General features: G+C 39.0%; 1 protein-coding gene across 3 annotated transcripts in view; it reads right to left on the bottom strand.

Annotated features, from left to right (window-relative positions):
- GRM7 (glutamate metabotropic receptor 7) overlaps positions 1 to 21,398 on the bottom strand; it is a 921,897-nt gene that overhangs the window by 173,804 nt on the left and 726,695 nt on the right. For all 3 annotated transcript variants that reach the window (XM_045989695.1, XM_045989696.1, XM_045989697.1), the window contains exon 8: positions 5,701 to 6,636. In XM_045989695.1, coding sequence (XP_045845651.1) covers positions 5,701 to 6,636 — 936 coding nt within the window. The remainder of the gene's footprint in view (positions 1 to 5,700; positions 6,637 to 21,398) is intronic.

Genomic DNA, 21,398 nt, shown 5'->3' with positions numbered 1-21,398 from the left:
ATATCTATGTTTCTAGAAGACTGTTGGCAACAACTATATACAGAGAATGGGAGAGAGTCCTTTCTCTTGCCTTTAGTGGGCAAATTAAATAGTGGACAATTGCTACTTGCAAAATTCAAAAAAAGAAAAAAGTATCTCTAAGTATATCTCCATTTCAGGAACAAAGCAGCATAACACAAAAAGAAAGATAAGGCATATTATATTCACATATTCTTTTAATGTTCAAAATGTTCAAAGCAGCTTTCAAACCTGCTTTATCTTTTCCAGTCCCTCAGGCCTTCTTCAAACCAGCACCATCTTTGGTCCATCTATTACAAGAGCTACTTGACTTAGTTTTCTTAACTCCAGCTGCTTCACCTTTGCTCAAGTACTGTCCCTGCAATTCACATTCCAAAATACCCTGTGTTGATGTTCTTCCCGCCTTTATAAACTTGTCTTGGCTTACAGGGATAAATCCAAAGAGAGTTCTCTGAAATTTGGATTTGCTGCTCTTCACTACATCATTAGCTCTTTCGCAGAGCCCAGGCCTCCAAAATCAACAGGGGGCAGGATTGCATCAGAGGGAAGACCCTGCATAACTCAACGTAAGCATGAGGGAAAATTTCATCCTGAGAAAGGAAAGCAGGTATTTCAGTTTACTAGTTCTAGTATTTAAAATTAACTTGGCCCGTCACTTTGAAAAGATGAGATTCTTGCCAAAAGTTCAATTTGGGAATGAAATGTTGGGGTTCACTCTGTTTTAAAGTTTTCTCATAAAATGCAGTTCTATGAAGTTTTATTCTTACACCCTCATATTTGCAAGAATCAAAGTTGCATTAAGCACAATCTGTGTCTTCAGTCTCCGTACCATGTGGTGAAATTGCCATCCCATACTTTTTGACAGTGGATGTAATTTCTCACTGGGTTATTATAGTGCTTCCTCTGCCTGCTAACTTCAGTCCACTTGTCACTTTTCCATGAAGCAGAAGTGGAGTTCCTGTTTCTGGGTGCCCATCCTGCATGCCTTATGTGACAACTACAGGATGCCTCACAAAGTTGGTTTGAAAATATTACTCCCATAACAGTAAATCTTGGAACACTGCATTAAAAACTAATGATGTATTGCATGGTGATTAATATAACACAGAAAAAATTTTAAAGAAAGAAATAAAGAAAATATTATTCCCAAAGACAGCTAGGACCGCCCCTTTCTGTATGGCATTGTGAAAATTTAGAAGAGATGTGTAATCAGAGAAAAAATAAAGACTAATTTAAGCACACTCCCATTTCCCTATTGTTTATACTTAACCAGATTAATTTTAATGAGAGCCACCGAATGGCTCTTGCATAAGGACAACAAAGAGCTGAATGGGAAGAGATATCAAAGGTCATCTGTCAACGCCCAGTATTAATCAGAAGTGACACATGGATTTCAGATTCCTTCCAGTTCTGACTTATTGGTAGTGGCCTCCTAAAGACTGTGTTGATAAGGATTTTTAAAACTGCACCTGGGTTCAGAGGAAGCTCACTGTAATTGATTATCAACGTGGCGTAGGGCATGGATTAGGAAATGTTTACCTACAATATTTCTGATCCCTAATATCAGTCCTAGGTTGGTCTGCTTTTTGTTCAAATTCTGGGGAGCTATCTGCTACATGTGGGCGATCAAAATGCTGGTTTATAGTCCAAACCCCTCTAGAAATACTCCCGGGACATATTCTTCCTGTCTTCTTGCTACCCCTGGTTGCGGGGCCAATGCCTTGGTCCTGCCTTGTAAGGTCTCTGGCTATAACCTTGGAGTTAACACTTCATTCAGACCTTGTGAGTCTAGGCTTTGTCTTTGTTAATAATGTCTTTCTTATCTCCTGGTTCCTTGATGTCTGGACTTCCTAGTTGCTTGAGATGAGAGTTAATATATTCCTAAAGGCTCTAAAACTAGAGATCAGGAAATATTTAAATGACATATTTTGTAGGTTAGGAAGAAAATACTCAGGTAGTTTTAAGAAGCATGCTTGGTTTGCACTGATAAACTTCCAGCATGCTTGTTACAAAATCCAGCATTCTATGGCCATTCTGTTGCCCTATTGAACCAGTCAGGAGGGGCAGATACGGAATATTTTTAAAAACAAGTTGCAATGGGGATTATCAGAGAATTTTGAGAACCATGGGGTTAAGGACCCTGAGCTGGTTCAGAGATTGCTAACAGTAACCCTATTTCTGTCATCTAGTGAAACAATTCAATAAAAAACAAAGAATTCGACCATTTAAGTGTTGTAATCCATGCTGTTCTATTCAGCTGTGTGCAGAAGAATGGCCTGTGGGTGGCATTATAGAAGATACACACCCCTTCCTATATTGGACTACTCTTTTTCAGCATTTTCCTCTGAGCAGAAAATGCCTCAGTCCTTTACTTTCTCCTGTTCTCATCAACCTCCTACCTAAACAAACGCATACATACAGATGGGAAGACCTCTGAGACCCTCCAACTCCTTTCATGTTATATCAAGGTCTACTTTGTCTTTACTTTGTCCTTGCAGAGCTAAGTGATGTAGAGCTTGTCTCCTCATCTATGTGTAAAAAAATGATAAACTGGTTTACCTAGAAAGTTCTGACAACAACTGGATAAAAAAATCTGGATAATCATAGCATCTTCAGGGTTTCTCAGATTTTGGGAGAGTAGCTTATGTCCTCCCTACCTGAAGCATGCTCTTTTCCAGGTTGCATGCAAAAAAGATAGATAAGCCACAAACCAAGCCCTTGTGTTCTTGGAAAGTAATCTAGTCCTCTAACAGCTCTTACCGGTATATAGCCATGGGACATTACCACACTTCACTAGACCAGCTAACTCCTACCTTGCTATTACTCAACTATTTGCAGTGTTTCCTTGAATCATTTTAGTCATCTAAATAGAATTCCTAAAATCAAGGACTGTTCTCTTATGGCTAAAGTTTACCTCTTCTATCCCTGACCATGTTGCGTGATCCCCATTCTAAAAATCACAGGATTAGCAACAATAAAACAAGAGAACTGTAATCTCCTGCATCCTTCACAAAAGCAAAAATATACTGAGGGTTGACGTTTCACAAGAAAACAAACATTTCTCATCCTTTATGCTGTGCTAACAAACTCAAGTTGTAAGAAGTTTCACAAAGATATCCCTAGCATAATCAGAATGGAACTCAATTTCCTAAGACAATAAATAGTTATTACTGAACTCACTGCCTAATCTTTTTTTTTTTCCTCTTACAATGGAATTCTTCCACTTAAAACACTCAAACTGTTTGATCTAAACAAAAATGTAAGGGCTGTGATTCTGAATATTGCTAGCTTGGCAATGATGCCTTTGTCTGTTATCTCTGTTGCATTTGGCAATTTGCCACTTTCCACAATTTAAATTCCATGGTTTCGTGTACAAAAACTATTTTTAACTTACCACTCATGCTTCTGTAGCCATATGCCTATCTTTAAGATGTGTGAATTTCCATATAAAATTTACTGTTCCCATTAGGCAATTTAGTACCTTTAATTGTGCCAATCAACCACGTAAAACATCATAACCTACCCAGAAAATATGAAGAAAACATACATCTCTTCCCAATCTAGGATACCAAGCACACTACTTAAAGACAGCTTAATTTTTCCTGTGGTTCAGTTCTACCAGTTCAAGGCCTTGTCGAACAAGTGGAATCACTGAATTCAATTCCTGAAACCCTGTATCATTTTCAGGTTTTTAAGCAAGTCAATTATACCCTTGACCTTACTGAAAAGATTCATAGTCATGACTAGAAATGGCTAGAAATGACAAATGAAATGGTAGACACTTGCAGTGTCAAATATCATTACACCAAGGCCCATCTTTAAGACAGCTGCAGGTTTTCCTGCCTTTTGCATTCCCCAAGAATAAATTTACAAGAAAAGTATTTAATGTTTTTAGCCCGTTACATAAGCAATTGTGTTTGTTTAATAAAAAAATTATTATCTTCATAGGCTTTGATGATACACATGATTTCCCATAAAAAGTTCAGTGGTTATCAACTTACCAGCATACATTTGGGAAATTCTTTTTCTTTTCTCCTATTGCATTTCACTACCCTAACTCATATTTTACTATTCCTCTGGCCCAGGGATAGACGGAAGCAATAAAATGCAATTCAAGTTGGTTTCACAGACAGTAAACATGCATTATGAATTTGAAACATACTGTTGGAAACATACTATGCTTGTTGAACATATATTTTAGAACTTCCTCTATGACACTTTATGACTAAAACCATATCTGGAACCACTCACTGTCCTTGGTTGCAGAATTCTTTGTGGTTTTATAACATATGCATTTAAAAAAAAAGAAAAAAGCAGCAAAAAAGTCCCCCAAACCCACCCAGTCCAAACTGATAGCTTCTGAATCAAACAGTTTAGGTGAAATGTATCTCCTCAGGTGGAACACCAAATGCCATTAATTATAGGATTCTATGAGAATAGAAGTAACAAAGAAAAATTCAGATTCGACTAATTCCTAGAGGCACAGATTAGTGAATCTGTAGAGATTCCTACTTCAGTCCTTGCTTTCTTCATGCAGGGCACTAAGTCCTTGAATGTTTTATGGACTTCTCCAAAGTAACATGGAATCAGGCTAGACTCCCTGTGTTCTGACTTCTTATCAAGCCATAAGTGTGCTCTCTGATACAGCACACCAGTTTGGGCTCTAGGTCTTGGCTCTGGTTTCAGCTGTACTGCCTTGCCAAAGCTGACTTCACTGAATGAAAGACAATGCATCTTATTAAGACCAACATATTAAAACTGCCTAATTTGCATATCTACAAAACCATATCCAGGTGAGTATAAAAGTCAGATGTGTATGAATCTCATCTAGAATCAACACTTTAGTTTTGCCTAATTTGCACGCCTGTCAAATCCCAGCTAGACATGCATTCATAGCTTTAGGATTCAACACATTAGGGCTGCCTAACTTACAGATTCATACAAATGCATAACTATATATGGCGAACATGTATACTAACTATATCTGGGACAACACATTCAGGCTCACTCATTCTGAACTTTCATAGCTTGATGACACTTGCTCTACTGTATACTGTCCCTCCCACTGCTAGAAAGATGAGTCTCTGGTAACACCCTGAATCATTTGATGCGATTAATGTATATCTAGTTTTAGGGAGCTGAGGGTGGAATGACAACCAAAACTTCCCTATATTCCTCTATTATACACAAACATATATATGTGATCTGCAAATGGAAAATACGCAAATGGACAACTCATACATGGTGTTGCTCAAACACTAGATCCAATCCACAGTGACAGCCTAGATGGTCACTAAGAAGAGAGAGAGGGAACTAGTAATCACCATCCCCATCCTAATGAAGGACTGTGGCCTTTTTCTCCTATCCCAAGGAAACATATGTACAAGAGGAGAGGGTGTGTAACGAATGCATTGGAAGGTTTAATTTGGACAGTTCACACAATTTTATACTGGATAATCTCTCGCTACGTTGAATCATAAATTAGCATGAAAAATTTACCTTTGGTTGGTTTCCAGTGAAATAAACATGGCACAATTCCCTGTAGTTTTTAAATTTCTATAGAATTGATGCCTAGTAATTCAGGACATAAAAGTTCTCGTTCTATATAATCAATTTGGTTTCAGCATTTACAAAAACAAACATATTTCCAAAATGGACAGCGTGGTGTGCATTTTCACTTACCTTTTCCGCTGACTGCGCAGTGCCAAAAAAAATGGGAATGAAGGCAAGCCACACTATACATGTCGTGTACATAGTGAATCCAATGGGTTTGGCTTCATTAAAATTCTCTGGGACACCCCGAGTCTTGATGGCATACACAGTACATGTGACCATGAGAAGAATGCTATATCCCAAGGAGCAAATGATTTGGAGATCTGTAATGTCACATTTGAGAACTCCCCTGGCCTGCTCAGGGTTCATTGTCTTATGTTCATCATAGTCTATGATGATGTTGGGTGGGTCAACACCGAACCAAATGAAAACACCTAGAAGCTGAACTGATATTAAACTGGAAGTGATGGCCAGCTGTGATGTCGGGCTTATGAGTCTGGGAGCTGTAACTGATTTCTTGCCCTGCTCAAATATGCGATAAATCCGATTGGTTTTTGTCAAGAGGGCTGCATAACTGATGCACATACCCAAGCCCAAGAAAACTCTCCGGAAAGAACACACTGCCACATCAGGTTTGGCTATCATCAGGAAAGTGATAATGTAGCAAAGGAAGATGCCAGTCAACAGAACGTAGCTCAGTTCCCGCCCAGATGCCCGGACAATGGGCGTGTCATTGTAGCGGATGAAAGTGGCCATGACAAAGATGGTGGCGATGATTCCCAACATTGCTAGGAAGACAGGGATGACAGCCCAGGGGGAATGCCATTCTAGTTTGATGATGGGTATATCCTGGCAGCCAGTTCGGTTTTCATTGGGCCTCTGGTCGTAGGGGCAATGTTGGCATGTCATCTCATCAAACTGGTACTGGTAGCCGTCGCAAGGCTCACAGGTCCAGCAGCATGGAGTTCCCTTCTGTGTCTTCTTTCTTTGCCCGGGCTTGCATGGCAGTGTGCACACTGAGGAGGGGATCTCCCGGACTCCTTTACCCCACTGCATGTCCTCTATCTGCAGCATAAGAAATGAGAAGGGGTAACTGGCAGATTAGTTCAGAGAAAAAGAAAAGAATGGAACATAAGTGATAGCAGAAGCATTGGAGACTTGACAACATTAAGGGACTACTCCCCCCACCGTCCCCACAGTCAGTATGAACTACAACTAAGATTTGACCCCAACTATTCCACCCCAGAATCCTTACTTCTCACCACTATGAAGTATGCCAAACCTGCCTGATTCTAAGAATTCCCTGTGGAATCTATTAAAAGTACAAATCCCCTGTTCCTACCCTAGACCTGCCAAATAAGGATATGCTAAAAATAAAAATAAGTAAAAAGACCTTTGGCTCTTCAACATATGCCCAGAGGAGTCTTATGGTAAATCAAAATAAAAATCTTAAATAATGCAAAAAATTACACATCTCCCTTATTAGCTCTTTAAAAAAAAGAAGTTTTAAAATTATTTTGAATGATATTGCAATGTTGACCACCTTCCCTAAAATTCTGTAGATATCACTGCCACTGTCAAAGAGAATTTTCAAGGAAAATTCAGTCTAGTCTATTATATATCACACAGGATCAATAAGGTTCATTACTGAAGGCTATAACCGTAGTTGACTATATCTAAGTGATTAGGAAGCATTTGATTAAAAAAAAAAACTTTGGTCTAGAAACATTTTCTTTTTTTTTTAAGATTTTATTTATTTCTTTGACAGAGATAAAGAGGGAGAGAAACTGAGAGACAGTGCACAAGCAGTGGGGGCAGCAGGCAGGGGGAGAAGGAGAAGCAGGCTCCAGGCTGAGCAGGGAGCCTGATCTGGGACTTGATCCCAGGACCCTAGGATCATGACCTGAGCTGAAGGTAGATGCATCACTGACTGATTTCCAGGCATCCCCTGGAAATCCTTCAGTATTGGTCATGTACCTATTTGGAGATGAAATTTAAAACTAAAAACTATATCCCAGAGGAGGATGAATGTGGATTTACTTAATCACAATAGTGGTCTTCTGGAGGGGAATTCATAGTCAACAGTGTTCTGAGAAATAATACCATTAGAAACAAAGAAAAAGTACTACTGGGTTGAAATTTCACTGTAGCAGAGGTCTCTCATTTGCCAGCACAGCATCTCATCTTCCTCCTCCCTGACATCAGTTACTCAGATCTATTTTCTATGCGCTTGGTATAAGATGCAACTTACAGGGAAGCCCTGTTGCAGGGGGTAGGAGGGAGTGGGAGCTTTGCTCCCATGACCCAGTCTTCACCAATTTAGTGTACTGCACTGGTTCTCAAGCTTAAGCATTCATCAATATCACTAGGAGGACTCTTTATCACCCAGTGGGCTGGGCTCCACAGCAGGATCTTTTGATTGTTTGGGTATGGGAGGGGGTCTGAGAGTATATATTTGTAACAAAGTCTTAGGTGATGTTGCTGGCGGTTCTCTAGGGACCACACTTTGTTGAAAGCAAATACATTCCAACTTCCTAGCCATGGAATATGGGTCAGGGACAGGATCATTATAGAAGGGAAAGGAATTTAATTTTACTTTTACTAAGATATATAAAAATCTTTTTTTGTTGGACTGGTAGTTTCTAGGATGTAAAGATGCCAGTACTTATGGCGTTAAGAAGGAAGGAGTTTATAAGAGAAAGAAGTCAATGCAAAGGGAAGGATTACCGAAAAAGAGAAAGAGAAGAGAAAAATTACTGATGAGACTGTTTGAGCTACTTGATGTAGCCATTCCATGATTCCCTAGACCTCATCCCTATGCAAGCCAGTCAATTCTGCTATGCTGAAACATGTTAAGTGGCTTTTCTGTTACTCACAACCAACAGTCCTGAAAAACGTATGAACTCAATAAATACTGAGTATCTACTAGTGCAAAAGCTGTGCTGAGTCAGCAAATTAATTTACAGAATAAATTCCAAGGTCCAAATTTAACTGATATTCCCCATACCTTTTTAATACAGTTGGGCCAAAAAGTAGGTCAGAAAAATACTGGAAAAACCTGAGGCTTTTTAAAAATGCATAATTTTAAGAGATAAGCGGGAAAGAAAATGAATTCACTGTTCTTAGAAGTTTAGTGTCATATTAAAACAGGATGTAATATAGAGCAGGATATGATACTTCCATCAAAACTTGAATGAGAACTATATTCACAATATAGTAACTATGCAGGTAACTATGAAAAAAACGGCTCATGGATAAATTTCATAACATATCATAACCTTCTATGGCTGAATTTAAACTGTAAGCAGAGACCCAGGAATCTTCAGATGACTCGTGTAAACTCATTTGCCTGAACGCAAAGCCCAAGTCAGCACTAATAAATCTTACTAAATATAAAATATAATCATCTCTTTCTCAACATCATCATTTTGGAAGCAGTAAGTCACTGGCAACCATTCCAAAGTCATAAAATTAAGGAAATAATTTGTAATAAGAGAGAAAGAGATATGCATTCACTTTACAAATGTCAAGTTGCAAGAAGCTGGAGTCTTAAAAAACTGCTATCATTAATACAAATGTTCCCAAATGTCAAATTAAAAGGTCTTATTCGTGGTTAATAAGAAAGATTAAGCAAAAACAAACAAACAAAACAAAACAAAAACAAAACCCTCTATAAATAAATTTCATTAGCTAAACTTGAGATTGCCTGATTCTAACATTAGTAGATAGTAATACACCATATGATTACACTTGATCTATGGGAATAGAAGTAGGGCTTATACAAATGTAAAAACAAATTATCATTGTCTGTAATATTTTAAAGCCAATTTTAAATGTTGCCATCTCACTATTTTTCCCCACTTGGAATAAAATAAAATGCCCAGCAATGCTGAATAGCGTTCTTTCCCCCCTTAACTTATACAAATATATACAAGAGCTGTAACTACAAACATTATGTTGACTGATTACTTAATTTGTTTTCAATTTTCATTTAAAGTACGTCTCAACTCAGTTTAATTGTATACATTACAGCAACAAAGTTGCCTTTTGCACCAAATGAACAAAAGTCTAATTTACTTGCTTTGCCAACAAAAATCATTATTGAAAATATACTGTGTTCAATGAAGGTACCAACTAACCTTTAAAAGTTCTATTAAGTGAGAATTTTTTTAAAAGTGATACATTTGATTTGTGTGTATTTATACCCAATCACACAACCTCAGTGGCTTGTTTCATAAGAAGAAAGAGTCAGCTGCAAATGCTCATGGGTACTTATTGAAGGGAGAATAACCATTTAGGACTATGGCAACTCAAGTATAATGTCAATTTACTTTGCCAGAGGGTAGTAGGAATGCAAATTTCAATTTCATTTTGAATGCTGCATGAAACCATGTTTCAGCTAGGCATACTTGGAAAGCAAAAGTTAAGGTGCTGAAAGATTAGAAAAAAAAGGGCTAGGACGTTAACTACTATTTTCTTTAGAAGATATAGTCTAAATTCTAAGAATGCATTTTCTTCTGGATGCCAGTGTGTATGGGTATTGGATACTGGATCTGCTCAGTAGCTGGCTCATGGGGAAAAGATGTTGAAATCCTCGCTGTTAGCAAGAAAAGAGACCCTTATTAACAGAACTATCAATTAACACCATGTGTGGCACACGTAGTATATGGATAGGTAGATCAATGATTTAGGAAAGAGATAATATAGAGTTCTAGCCAATGAAAGCAAAAATAAGCCTGATGTAGCATCCTAGGAAAGTGTTCTTCACTCTTAAAAGAGATACAAAGAAGAGATATACTGTCTTTAGCCTCTGAACTTTGATGTGTGCAAATGCGATGTATGGAACTGCAGCAGCCATTTTTTAAGAGACGTAAGAGACAAGCTCCAGGAAGAAGCCAATATACTGAGGATAGGGGAAAAAATAGATAAAAAAAGAATTTGTGTCTTTGATGTTGAAATAACTTCTAGGACCAAGATGGAGCCACCCCTTCCCAGGTGACGTCAGCAAACCAAACTTAAATAGGCTGTGTGTCCCTATAAACAGGTTTCACTTGACCAGACACAGAGTGTATCCAGTCAGTCGGTCCCTAAATGCCAAGCCTACTCTGAACCAACCCCAAAAAAGACTGACTATATGGTCCCAGCCAATCAGGTATTTTCTGTTTGTCTTTTGTTTCTTTATTCTTTATCCTGTAAAAAGTTTTCCGTCTTCCAACCCATTTTGTGGTTTTCTGCAAGGAGACTGCCTAGTTCATGATGTGTTAAAATTAGTTTGTATCATCTAAGTTGTCTTCATTAATCATTCTTTAAAAGCAGCATGATGATATCACCAAATTGACAAACACATGTACCACTGTACCCCTGCATTTTGAACACGAAATGATAAACTTTCCTTAGTTGATGACCAATATTGCCGGGATAGTCTACTACTTGCAATGAAACATTGTAACAAATATACTTTTTCTTACTTCAGCATCTGGTATGTGAAGACCTTCTGCCTGTAGGCTATTAGCCAATAATTCAAATTCCAACAGGGAGAGTAGATAGCCCCAGAAGGAAAAGGGAATTTCAAAGCACATATGATCAGACACATGTGTCTTGTCTCTGGGGGATGCTCCTAAAAGAGAGTGGTACAGCCCTAGACTGTGACCATCAGCTGTGACTCCATTGCTTCTGGCTCAGAGAGAAACAATGAAAAAACACCTGTCAGCTAAAGTTCTGTAGCACATGTGACTGGCAAAGATTGGGGTCTGGCTCTAGTAGAGAGTTAGCTGCTCCACAGGGAATGTGCAGACCTTATAATCACTGGAATTTTAAAAGAAAACCAAATTAGTTGCTGTCTTACTGCCAAATGCAGAATTCAAACGGAGATAGAATTTTTATAAACACTGTTTGGTGTATCATTTTTATCTAGAAGGGATCTGTTCTTTTCCCTACATAGACATTTTCTATCTGAAAAAAAATTTTTTACTCCAGGGATATTTTCTTTAGTGAAATTCCATTTGCATGTTTCCAAAGCTTACTCTGTAGACCAAGCTGGCTGGTACTTTTATTGCATAATTCTCTACAATATTATTTTCTTACTTATTAAAACCCTAATAGAATGAACTAATTTAAAAGGAGCTTTCTTATTAAAATACCATTTGTTCATTAAAATACATTTGTTCTGTCTAATTTATGAAAAAGCCTTTTTTTAGGAAACATGCAAAGGAATGTTGAATTTTTGATATTACAAAAGAGCTAAGTTTTCATTCTAGGTGGAGAGGGCGGAGTGGGTAAAGTGGAGGGGCTACCAAGAGCTTCACAAGGAATTCTGTACCAGCACTCAATGACTTCCTTTTTTTTTTTCTTTCCTTTTTTCTTTCTTCCTTTCTTTTATAAGACTGAGTCTCTATTTTTAAGCCTTAAGCAGCATGACTAGACTATGAAACAGAATTTCAGGGCTGCTATATTATAATAAAAACACTTACTAATTCAGATTCTACCTCTTCAAATTTAATTATAAGAATCACCTTTTTTTTCAATGTACTCTAGGAAGAATGCTAGGAATGGCTTTTTACTATGGTAGACCCTGGGCATTCAGGGAGGAACCCAGAGCTTCATCTCACCACGAAGCCCCTGTAGATCCAAGATGTAGCTAAACTGATGCTGGTATAGCCTTTTGTTTTAATTAAGACAGCGGTTCCCAAACTTGCCTGCACATGCGAATCATTTGGGGATCCTCTAAAATTTTCAAATAGGCATCAGTGTGTTTTAAAGCTCCTTAGGTGAAATGTAGACAGGTTTGGGAACTACTGAATTATACTCTCTAAGGGGCTGGGGTTACAAAGAAAATCTCTGCATTTTTTATTTTTTTTTATTTATTTTTTTAAAAGATTTTATTTTATTTATTTGACAGACAGAGATCAGAGGTAGGCAGAGAGGCAGGCAGAGAGAGAGGGAAGCAGGCTCCCTGATGAGCAGAGAGCCCGATGTGGGGCTCGATCCCAGAACCCTGGGATTATGACCTGAGCTGAAGGCAGAGGCTTAATCCACTGAGCCACACAGGTGCCCCTCTCTGCATTTTTTAAAGAAGCTACTGATCACAGAGATTTATTTCCCTGGACTTTTATTCTTGACCTTATGATGCAGTATCTCATTAAAAGTCTGAATGGGTGACAGGGAATGCTCAGTGATACTCTGTTATGATTTAATGGGAAAGTATGAAGTTATAATGAAATTACAGATTTGCATAGTCAGTAAAGTCTCCAGACTTACATTTCATAATGTCATTGGCCAAACAACTTAAAATGCCTATAGCAGCAGAACATATGAAATAAACAAGTGACGTGGGTAGGAGTAATACAATTTTGCCCCTAAAACAACCAAGTCTAAAGGAACAAAATACAATTATGCATACTTATAAATATGTGTTAAATTATACATCAAGAACAGACTTCATAATAGTTCAGTCTAAATGATCTACATTCACTGTTTCAATGCCTGCATTTCCCTCAAACACAAAGCAATGGGGTGGGTGCTTATTTTTAAATGTATATATTTAAAACCTCCCAAATTAATTGAACGGTTGCTCCTCAAGTCAATCTAGGTTTCTCATTTCTTTATGCCACTTTTCTATACCTCTAACTAAAAGGAATGACTATACTTGGCTTCAGCACTTCCTTTCCCCACCCCCCAACAGCCTCATGTGAACCTTCTGATTTTTTATAAGGTTGATTGATGCCTTTCAAAAGATATCATGTGCTCTGAGGGCCAAACACCGCACATCTGCTAACACCAGCTAGCTGTCACTTTCTGAAACAATGCTGTCCCTGGAGGAGCCATCTCCTTAGACTGTACATGCTAACTACAAATGACCATTTACCTACTCTCCCTCTGGGGACACAACTCCCTAAAAGATCCTTACCAATCAAAGACAGATATTTCATCTTGTTCTAATTACTGAATACTTTTGTAAGCACTTTTCTTAACGGAACGATTTAACAATAATTAATAATGTGAACATATGCATGTGGCTGCCTCAAAAATCGCTCCAATTCCACTTGTTTAAAACTAAAGTCATGAGGGATGCCTCGGTGTCTCAGTTGGTTAGGCATCTGCTCAGGTCATGCTGGGATTGTCCCAGCTCCTTGCTCAATGGGGATCCTGCTTCTCTCTCTCCCTCTGCTGCTCTCCTTGCTTGTGCTCTCTCACACTCTCTCTCCCTCTCACACACAAATAAATAAATAATCTTAAAAACAAACAAACAAAAACTAAAGTTATGATCTCCTCAGGGACTGGCAACCTACTGTCCATGGGCTGAATCTTGCTGACTGTCTGTTTTGCAAATAGCGGCTAGAGCAGAACATCATGGCACCTGTTCATTTAAGTTTTGTCTCTGGCCACTTCTTTGTTACAGCCGCAGAAGCTGAGTAGCTGTGGGTACATGGGCCACAAAGCCTAAACTGTTTACTTTCTGGTCCTTTATAGAAAATAGTGACTGATTCGGATCCAAGGAAAGCAGAAGGACAAAGCCCTCACGCACGGCAAGCCTCTCCGCCTGTACAGCACGAGTTTTGTCATCTGTCACATCTTTCCTTCCCTTGCTCCCCCATATTTAAGTTACCAACAACTCATGTAGGTTTTACCTCTTGAAATTATTTAAGAATTAATTATTTCATATAACAAACTATATATTAAATACAGGCATACCTTGATTTATTATTCTTCCTTTTATGGACCTTAGCAGGTATTGCACTTTTCAAATTGAAAGCTTGTGGCAACCTTACATTGAACAAGTCTGTGGGTGACATTTCTCCAACAGCCTTTTTCTTCTTTTTCTTTTCTTGTCTTTCTTTTTTTTTTTTTTAATTTATTTGACGGAGAGAGAAAGAACGAGCATGAGCAGGGGGAACAGTAGGCAGAGGGAGAGGGAGAAGCCGACTTCCCACTGAGCAGGGAGCCCAATGCGGGGCTTGATCCCAGGACCCTGAGATCATGACCTGAGCCGAAGGCAGACGCTCAACCAGCTGAACCACTCAGGTGCCCCCGCAACAGCATTTTTCACTTCATGTCTCTGTATCATATTTTGGTAATTCTCACAATATTTTGAGTTTTTGAATATTTTGAATTGTTATGATTATCTCTGATCCTTGATCTTTGATGCTACTATTGTAATTGTTCTGGGGCTGCCATCAAGCAGTCCTATATAAAATGGCAAATGGGTTTATTTAATTGATAATTTATTTAATAAATAAATCTTGTGTTTGTTCTGGCTACCACGGCAGCCAGGTGTTTCCCCATCTCTCTTTGTCTCCTCCAGCCTCCCCATTCCCTACGACACAACAATACTGAAATTAAGGTAATCAGTAACCCTTCAATGGCCTCTAAGTGTTCAAGTGAAAGGAAATTTAATGGAGCAAACTTTATTATTCTTTTATTTTAAGAAACTGCCACAGTCACCCAGCCTTCAGCAACCACCACTGTGATCAATCAGCAGCCACTGACATTAAGGCAAATTAAAAAAAAAATTAAATGATATTAGATTACATTTTAAAAAATAATTTAAAAAATTACAACTCAATGAACAATCAGATGATGCTTAACATTTTTTTATTTTTTTAAATTCAATTTAGTTAACATATACTGTATTATTAGTTTCAGGAGTAGAATTTAGTGATTCACCAGTTGCATATAACACCCAGCGCTCATTATATCATGTGCCCTCCTTAATGCCCATCACCCAGTTACCCCATCCCCCCACCCACCTCCCCTCCAGCAACCCTCAGTTTGTTTCCTATAGTTTTTTTTTAAAATGACAAATGTCCAGCACAAGAGGATTTATTTATTTATTTTTATTTTTTTTTTTTATTTATTTTTTTTTTTTTTAAATATTTTATTTATTTGACACAGAGAAATCACAACTAGGCAGAGAGGCAGGCAGAGAGAGGAGGAAGCAGGCTCCCTGCGGAGCAGAGAGCCGGATGCGGGGCTCGATCCCAGGACCCTGAGATCATGACCTGAGCCGAAGGCAGAGGTTTTAACCCACTGAGCCACCCAGGCGCCCCTGTTTCCTATAGTTAAGACTCTCTTATGGATTGCCTCCCTCTCTGGTTTTATCTTAGTTTATTTTTCCATCCCTTCCCCTATGTTCACTGTTACTTAAATTCCACATACGAGTGAAATCATATGGTATTTGTCTTTCTCTATCTCATTTCCCTTAGCATAATACCCTTTAGTTCCATCCATATCATCGCAATTGGTAAGATTTCATTCTTTTTGATGGCTGAAAAATATTCCTCTGTGTGTGTGTGTGACATCATCTTTATCCATTCAGCTGTCGAAGAACATCCGCGCTCTTTCCATATTTGGGCTGTTAAAAACATTGCTGATGTTTAACATTTTTTAGCAATAAAGAATTTTTTAATTAAGGTATGTACCATTGTTTAAGACACAGTGCTATACTGCACACTTAACAGACTACAGTTTAGTGTGAACATAACTTTCATATGCATTGGGGAACCAGAAAGTTCATCTGACAATCTTTATTGTGGTATTTGCTTTATTGTAGTGTTTGGAACCAAACCCAAAATATCTCTGAGGTAAGCCTGCAAACTCATTGGGTGCGGTACCCTGTTTTAGTTGTTGGGAACAAAACAGAAAAAAAAGTGCTTTAGAAAAATGAATCTTACTTTCTCATCTTTGCTACCACAACTCCTCTGCAAAATCTTCCTGTGGAGTTTCCCCACTATCCTTTCCTCCTAGCCCCTTCCTAATTCCAGCACTAAAGCCAGAAGGATCCTTTAACATGCAGATTTGATCATGTCACCTTTAGGCTTAAGCTCTTCAGCAACATCTTGCCATAAAACATCCTAGATGATCCTGTACAATCTGGCAGGGACACACATCAATGGACTTTAGCTGAGTTCCGTGAAGGTTCCATGATGGTTACTACCCTACAGTGAGTATGGGGCTACAATATGCTGTTCTATGATTCTATTCTTTAGTTCACTGACTTCTTGCTTAGGAGTTCCCTACCCCACCAGATTGAATGTCCCTCTAATAAATTCTAAAGATCCCCCTTTAAAGGACTTAACAAGAAGTAACTGTGTGTCTAAAGAAGTGTGTGTGTTTATATGCTTATGATCATGTTCTGTGTGAACACAGAATGCATGCACCATGTCCTATCAGCTATTGTTCAGAATACAATAAACCAGGGATCCAGAGAGGGAAAAGCTACTGACCTCTCAATAAAGAGGTCATAAATCCAAAATAAATAGAACACAATTTGTCATTATGCAAATATGTTACTTCACTGAAGTCTTAATTTCCAATTTCTATGTAAGCTCCTTGAGACTAGAGCTTCTGTCTACTTTATTCACTTGTTGGAAACTCAGATATGGGAGGAGCCTGCATAGCCTTGTTGGATTGGATGGGTAAATGGCAGGGTGAAGGACAAAAAGACTGACTTCTCCTCTAGCCCAAACATGAGTTTAATTTTAACTAGAAATGAAAGATCCCTAACTGGGGTGCTTGGCTCAGCTGGTTAAGCCTCTGCTCTTAGCTCAGGTCATGATCTCAGGGTTCTGGGATGGAGCCCTGCATCAGGCTTCCTGCTCAGTGGGGAATCTGCTCCTCCCTCTGACTACTCCCCACCCTGTGCCCACTCAAGCTCATGTTCTACTCTCTTAAATAAATACAATCATAGGGAAAAAAAGAAAGAAAGGATCCATAATCACTTTCATGAGTCTTGTCTTGTTTTCTGGTCATTACTACACATCTATAGAGTGAAAGTTAATAGCTGAAAAGTCCTTGGCATTTTCTTCAGGGAAGAAATGGAATTAAATATGGAGCACTGAACTCCTAGGTAGAGGGAAAATGAAAATAACGCATACACCAAAGAAAGAGAAATAAGTCATGTACCCTTTGCAGCTAAAGACAGAACTTGATTTGAATAGGTCCCCATTTCACCAGCTAAACCCTAAGAGTTGGCCTTGACTGCCCACCTGCTTGTACTCACTTACCTTTGTCTTACATTTCCCCCAAAGCTCTTCTTTCAGGCTTTCACCGTAACTCAGACAAATGAAATACAAAACCCATCCCCAGGAGGGGCTGGCTCCCGGCAAGTGGCGGAGCAACGGAGCACAAAATCAGGACTTTTAAAAGTCTGTTCCACTGAGGGACATTGCTCAAGAGGCTAAACCGGGGTGAAGCCCACGTGGGGTCAGAGTGGCCCCAGGTCCCGCAGGGTCACAGAAGGATCGGGGCTGTCGGAGTGTGGCAGAGCTCACAGGTATTAGAACAGAGAAGCCGGCTACAGAGACAAAGACGAGAACTGAACTCTCAGCTCGGGGTTACCTTGAACTGGTCGCGGGCTGGGTGAGCTCGGAGCGTGGCTGGAGGCTGGGAATACGGGAGGGATTGGGTGCTGTCCTCTGGGGGCACACTGAGGAGTGGGGCCCCGGGCTCTCGGCTCCTCCGGGCCGGAGACTAGGAGGCGGCCATTTTCATCCCGTCCTCCGGAACTCTACGGAAAGCGTTCAGGGAACAGAAGCTCCCAAAAGCGAACCTGAGCGGATTACTTAGTCCGGCCCCCAGTAAGGTCGGTGCAATCCCGCCTCGGGCAAAGACACTTGAGAGTCACTACAACAGGCCCCTCCCCCAGAAGATCAACAAAATATTCAGCCAGGACGAAGTTCATCTATCAAGGAGAAAGCAGGTTCAATTCCTAAGACAGCAGCGCAATTCCAGAGGAGGAGAAAGCAAAGCACAGAACTTGTGGCTTTCTCCCCATGATTCTTTAGTCTTGCAGTTGATTCAATTTTTTTTTCAATTTTTTTCTTTCTTTTTTCTTCTTCTGCTAAATTTTTTAAACCTTTACCTTCTTTTTTAACATTTTTTGACTAGTTTATCTAAATATATCTATTTTTTCTTATTTTATTTTTTTAATTTTTTTCTTTTTTTTTTTGTGAACCTCTTTTTATCCCCTTTCACCCCCCCACAATTTGGGGTCTCTTCTGCACTGGTTACAGCGCATTTTTCTGGGGTCTTTGCCACCCTTTTAGTATTTTATTTGATCCTTCATATCCTCTTATCTGGACAAAATGACAAGGCGGAAAAAATCACCACAAACAAAAGAACAAGAGGCAGTACCGAAGGCTAGGGACCTAATCAACACAGACATTGGTAATATGTCAGATCAAGAGTTCAGAATGACAATTCTGAACGTTCTAGCCAGGCTCGAAAAAGGCATGGAAGATATTAGAGAAACCCTCTCTGGAGATATAAAAGCCCTTTCTGGAAAAATTAAAGAACTAAAATCTAACCAAGTTGAAATCAAAAAAGCTATTAATGAGGTGCAATCAAAAATGGAGGCTCTCACTGCTAGGATAAATGAGGCAGAAGAAAGAATTAGTGATATAGAAGACCAAATGACAGAGAATAAAGAAGCCGAGCAAAAGAGGGACAAACAGCTACTGGACCATGAGGGGAGAATTCGAGAGATAAGTGACACCATAAGACAAAACAACATTAGAATAATTGGGATTCCAGAAGAAGAAGAAAGAGAGAGGGGAGCAGAAGTTCTATTGGAGAGAATTATTGGAGGGAATTTCCCTAATATGGCAAAGGGAACAAGCATCAAAATCCAGGAGATGTAGAGAACCCCTCTCCAAGTCAACAAGAATAGGTCCACACCCCGTCACCTAATAGTAAAATTTACAAGTCTTAGTGACAAAGAGAAAATCCTGAAAGCAGCCCGGGAAAAGAAGTCTGTAACATACAATGGTAAAAATATTAGATTGGCAGCAGACTTCTCCACAGAGACCTGGCAGGCCAGAAAGAGCTGGCAGGATATATTCAGAGCACTCAACGAGAAAAACATGCAGCCAAGAATACTCTATCCAGCTAGGCTATCATTGAAAATGGAAGGAGAGATCAAAAGCTTCCAGGACAAACAAAAACTGAAGGAATTTGCAAACACCAAACCAGCTCTACAGGAAATATTGAAAGGGGTCCTCTAAGCAAAGAGAGAGCCTAAAAGTAGTAGATCGGAAAGGTACAGAGACAATAAACAGCAACAGTCACCTTACAGGATAATAATGGCACTAAATTCATATCTCTCAATAGTTACCCTGAATGTTAATGGGCTAAATGCCCCAATCAAAAGACACAGGGTATCAGAATGGATAAAAAAACAAAACCCATCAATATGTTGCCTACAAGAAACTCATTTTAGATGCGAAGACACCTCCAGATTTAAAGTGAGGGGGTGGAAAACAATTTACCATGCTAATGGGCATCAGAAGAAAGCTGGGGAGGCAATCCTTATATCAGATCAATTAGATTTTAAGCCAAAGACTATAATAAGAGATGAGGAAGGACACTATATCCTACTCAAAGGGTCTGTCCAACAAGAAGATCTAACAATTTTAAATATCTATGCCCCTAACGTGGGAGCAGCCAACTATATCAACCAATTAATAACAAAATCAAAGAAACACATCAATAATAATACAATAATAGTAGGGGACTTGAACACTCCCCTCACTGAAATGGACAGATCATCCAAGCAAAAGATCAACAAGGAAATAAAGGCCTTAAATGACACACTGAAGGAAATAAAGGCCTTAAATGACACACTGGACCAGATGGACATCACAGATATATTCAGAACATTTCATCCCAAAGCAACAGAATACACATTCTTCTCTAGTGCACATGGAACCTTCTCCAGAATAGATCACATCCTGGGTCACAAATCAGGTCTCAACCGATATCAAAAGATTAGGATCATTCCCTGCATATTTTCAGACCACAATGCTCTGAAGCTAGAACTTAATCACAAGAGGAAAGCTGGAAAGAACCCAAATACATGGAGACTAAACAGCATCCTTCTAAAGAATGAATGGGTCAACCAGGAAATTAAAGAAGAATGGAAAAAATTCATGGAAACAAATGATAATGAAAACACAATGGTTCTAAATCTGTGGGACACAGCAAAGGCAGTCCTGAGAGGAAAATATATAGCGGTACAAGCCTTTCTCAAGAAACAAGAAAGGTCTCAAGTACACAACCTAACACTACATGTAAAGGAGCTGGAGAAAGAACAAGAAAGAAACCCTAAACCCAGCAGGAGAAGAGAAATCATAAAGATCAGAGCAGAAATCAATGAAATAGAAACAAACAAACAAAAAAAAAAACAATAGAAAAAAAATCAATGAAACTAGGAGCTGGTTCTTTGAAAGAATCAATAAGATTGATAAACCCCTGGCCAGACTCATCAAAAAGAAAAGAGAAAGGACCCAAATCAATAAAATCATGAATGAAAGAGGAGAGATCACAACTAACACCAAAGAAATACAGACAATTATAAGAACATACTATGAGCAACTCTACGCCAACAAATTGGACAAGCTGGAAGAAATGGATGCATTCCTAGAGACATATAAACTACCACAACTGACCCAGGAAGAAATAGAAAACCTGAACAGGCCCATAACCAGTAAGGAGATTGAAACAGTCATCAAAAATCTCCAAACAAACAAAAGCCCAGGGCCAGACGGCTTCCCAGGGGAATTCTACCAAACATTTAAAGAAGAACTCATTCCTATTCTCCTGAAACTGTTCCAAAAAATAGAAATGGAAGGAAAACTTCCAAACTCATTTTATGAGGCCAGCATCACCTTGATCCCAAAACAAGACAAGGATCCCATCAAAAAAGAGAACTACAGACCAATATCCTTGATGAACACAGACGCAAAAATTCTCACCAAAATACTAGCCAATAGGATTCAACAGTACATTAAAAGGATTATTCACCACGATCAAGTGGGATTTATTCCAGAGCT

Source organism: Meles meles, chromosome 20 (genome assembly GCF_922984935.1).
Source record: "Meles meles chromosome 20, mMelMel3.1 paternal haplotype, whole genome shotgun sequence".
Taxonomy (NCBI): Eukaryota; Metazoa; Chordata; class Mammalia; order Carnivora; family Mustelidae; genus Meles; species Meles meles.
This window is presented reverse-complemented; position numbering and strand designations above follow the sequence as displayed.